We start from the raw sequence: 827 nt of genomic DNA on the forward strand, positions 1-827 counted from the left end.
CTGTTTTGTTCGCTGCTGTATCACTGGCGCCCAGAACCGGACCAGGCACCCAGCTGGCGCTCATCACTCGCTCACCCTGATTGAGCACTTGCCTGGCGCCAGAGGCCTTTCTATACGCCTCACAAATAGCATCGCGTTGAAGGCATGAGGTGGGAATCACCACCCTCTCCGTTTGTACAGGTAAAGAAACCAAGGCACAGAGTGGGAAAGCCACTTGCCCGGGGTCCCACGCAGTCAGAGGCAGACTCTGCTAACCACTACGCCATCATGCCGCCTTGGTGCCATCCGTGTTTGCTGATTGAATGAGCGGATCCACGACACATGCTCCCTGGACTCCCGGGATGGCTGGCCAGCCCAGCCTCCACCCCCAGGGCTGCGCGGTGACCCCCTCCGCACCCAGCCCGGCACTCCCAGCCCAGCGGGCCACCCCACCTTGCCGAGAAAGTGCTTCCGGTAGAGGCGGGCGGTGTGGTTGCACTCCAGCTTCACCTTGGTCGTGGGCGACTGCAGCGGCTCTGTCTCTGGGATGCTGGTGATTTCGTGATTGGTGCCTTCAATCCAGTAGCCCCCAAACTGGGGCAGCAGGATCAGGGGGAAGGGCCCTTCTCGGCCCAGGACCTGAAGGAGCACTCAGCTGAGGGTCACTCACCCTGCACCTCGGTGGGGGCCTTGGGACACCCCCCCCCAACTTGGACCCGGAGCCACTTCTGTCATGGCTGAGGGGTACCAGGGCATAGCCTGGAGCCTCCGAAGGTCCCCTGGCTCACACCCAGGGCCCCCTCCCACCTATTTGGTTGGCCAGAAAGTTTGTTTGGGTTTTTACATAC

The 827-nt window shown here is 61.8% G+C and overlaps 1 protein-coding gene across 1 annotated transcript in view; it reads right to left on the reverse strand.

The window, feature by feature from the left end:
• RAP1GAP (RAP1 GTPase activating protein) overlaps positions 1–827 on the reverse strand; it is a 37,127-nt gene that overhangs the window by 21,737 nt on the left and 14,563 nt on the right. Inside the window, exon 6 of the mRNA XM_010830233.1 lies at positions 433–618. Within this exon, the coding sequence (XP_010828535.1) occupies positions 433–618 (186 nt within the window). The remainder of the gene's footprint in view (positions 1–432; positions 619–827) is intronic.

The sequence above is a fragment of the Bison bison genome, unplaced genomic scaffold, assembly GCF_000754665.1.
Source record: "Bison bison bison isolate TAMUID 2011002044 unplaced genomic scaffold, Bison_UMD1.0 scf7180017864516, whole genome shotgun sequence".
Taxonomy (NCBI): Eukaryota; Metazoa; Chordata; class Mammalia; order Artiodactyla; family Bovidae; genus Bison; species Bison bison.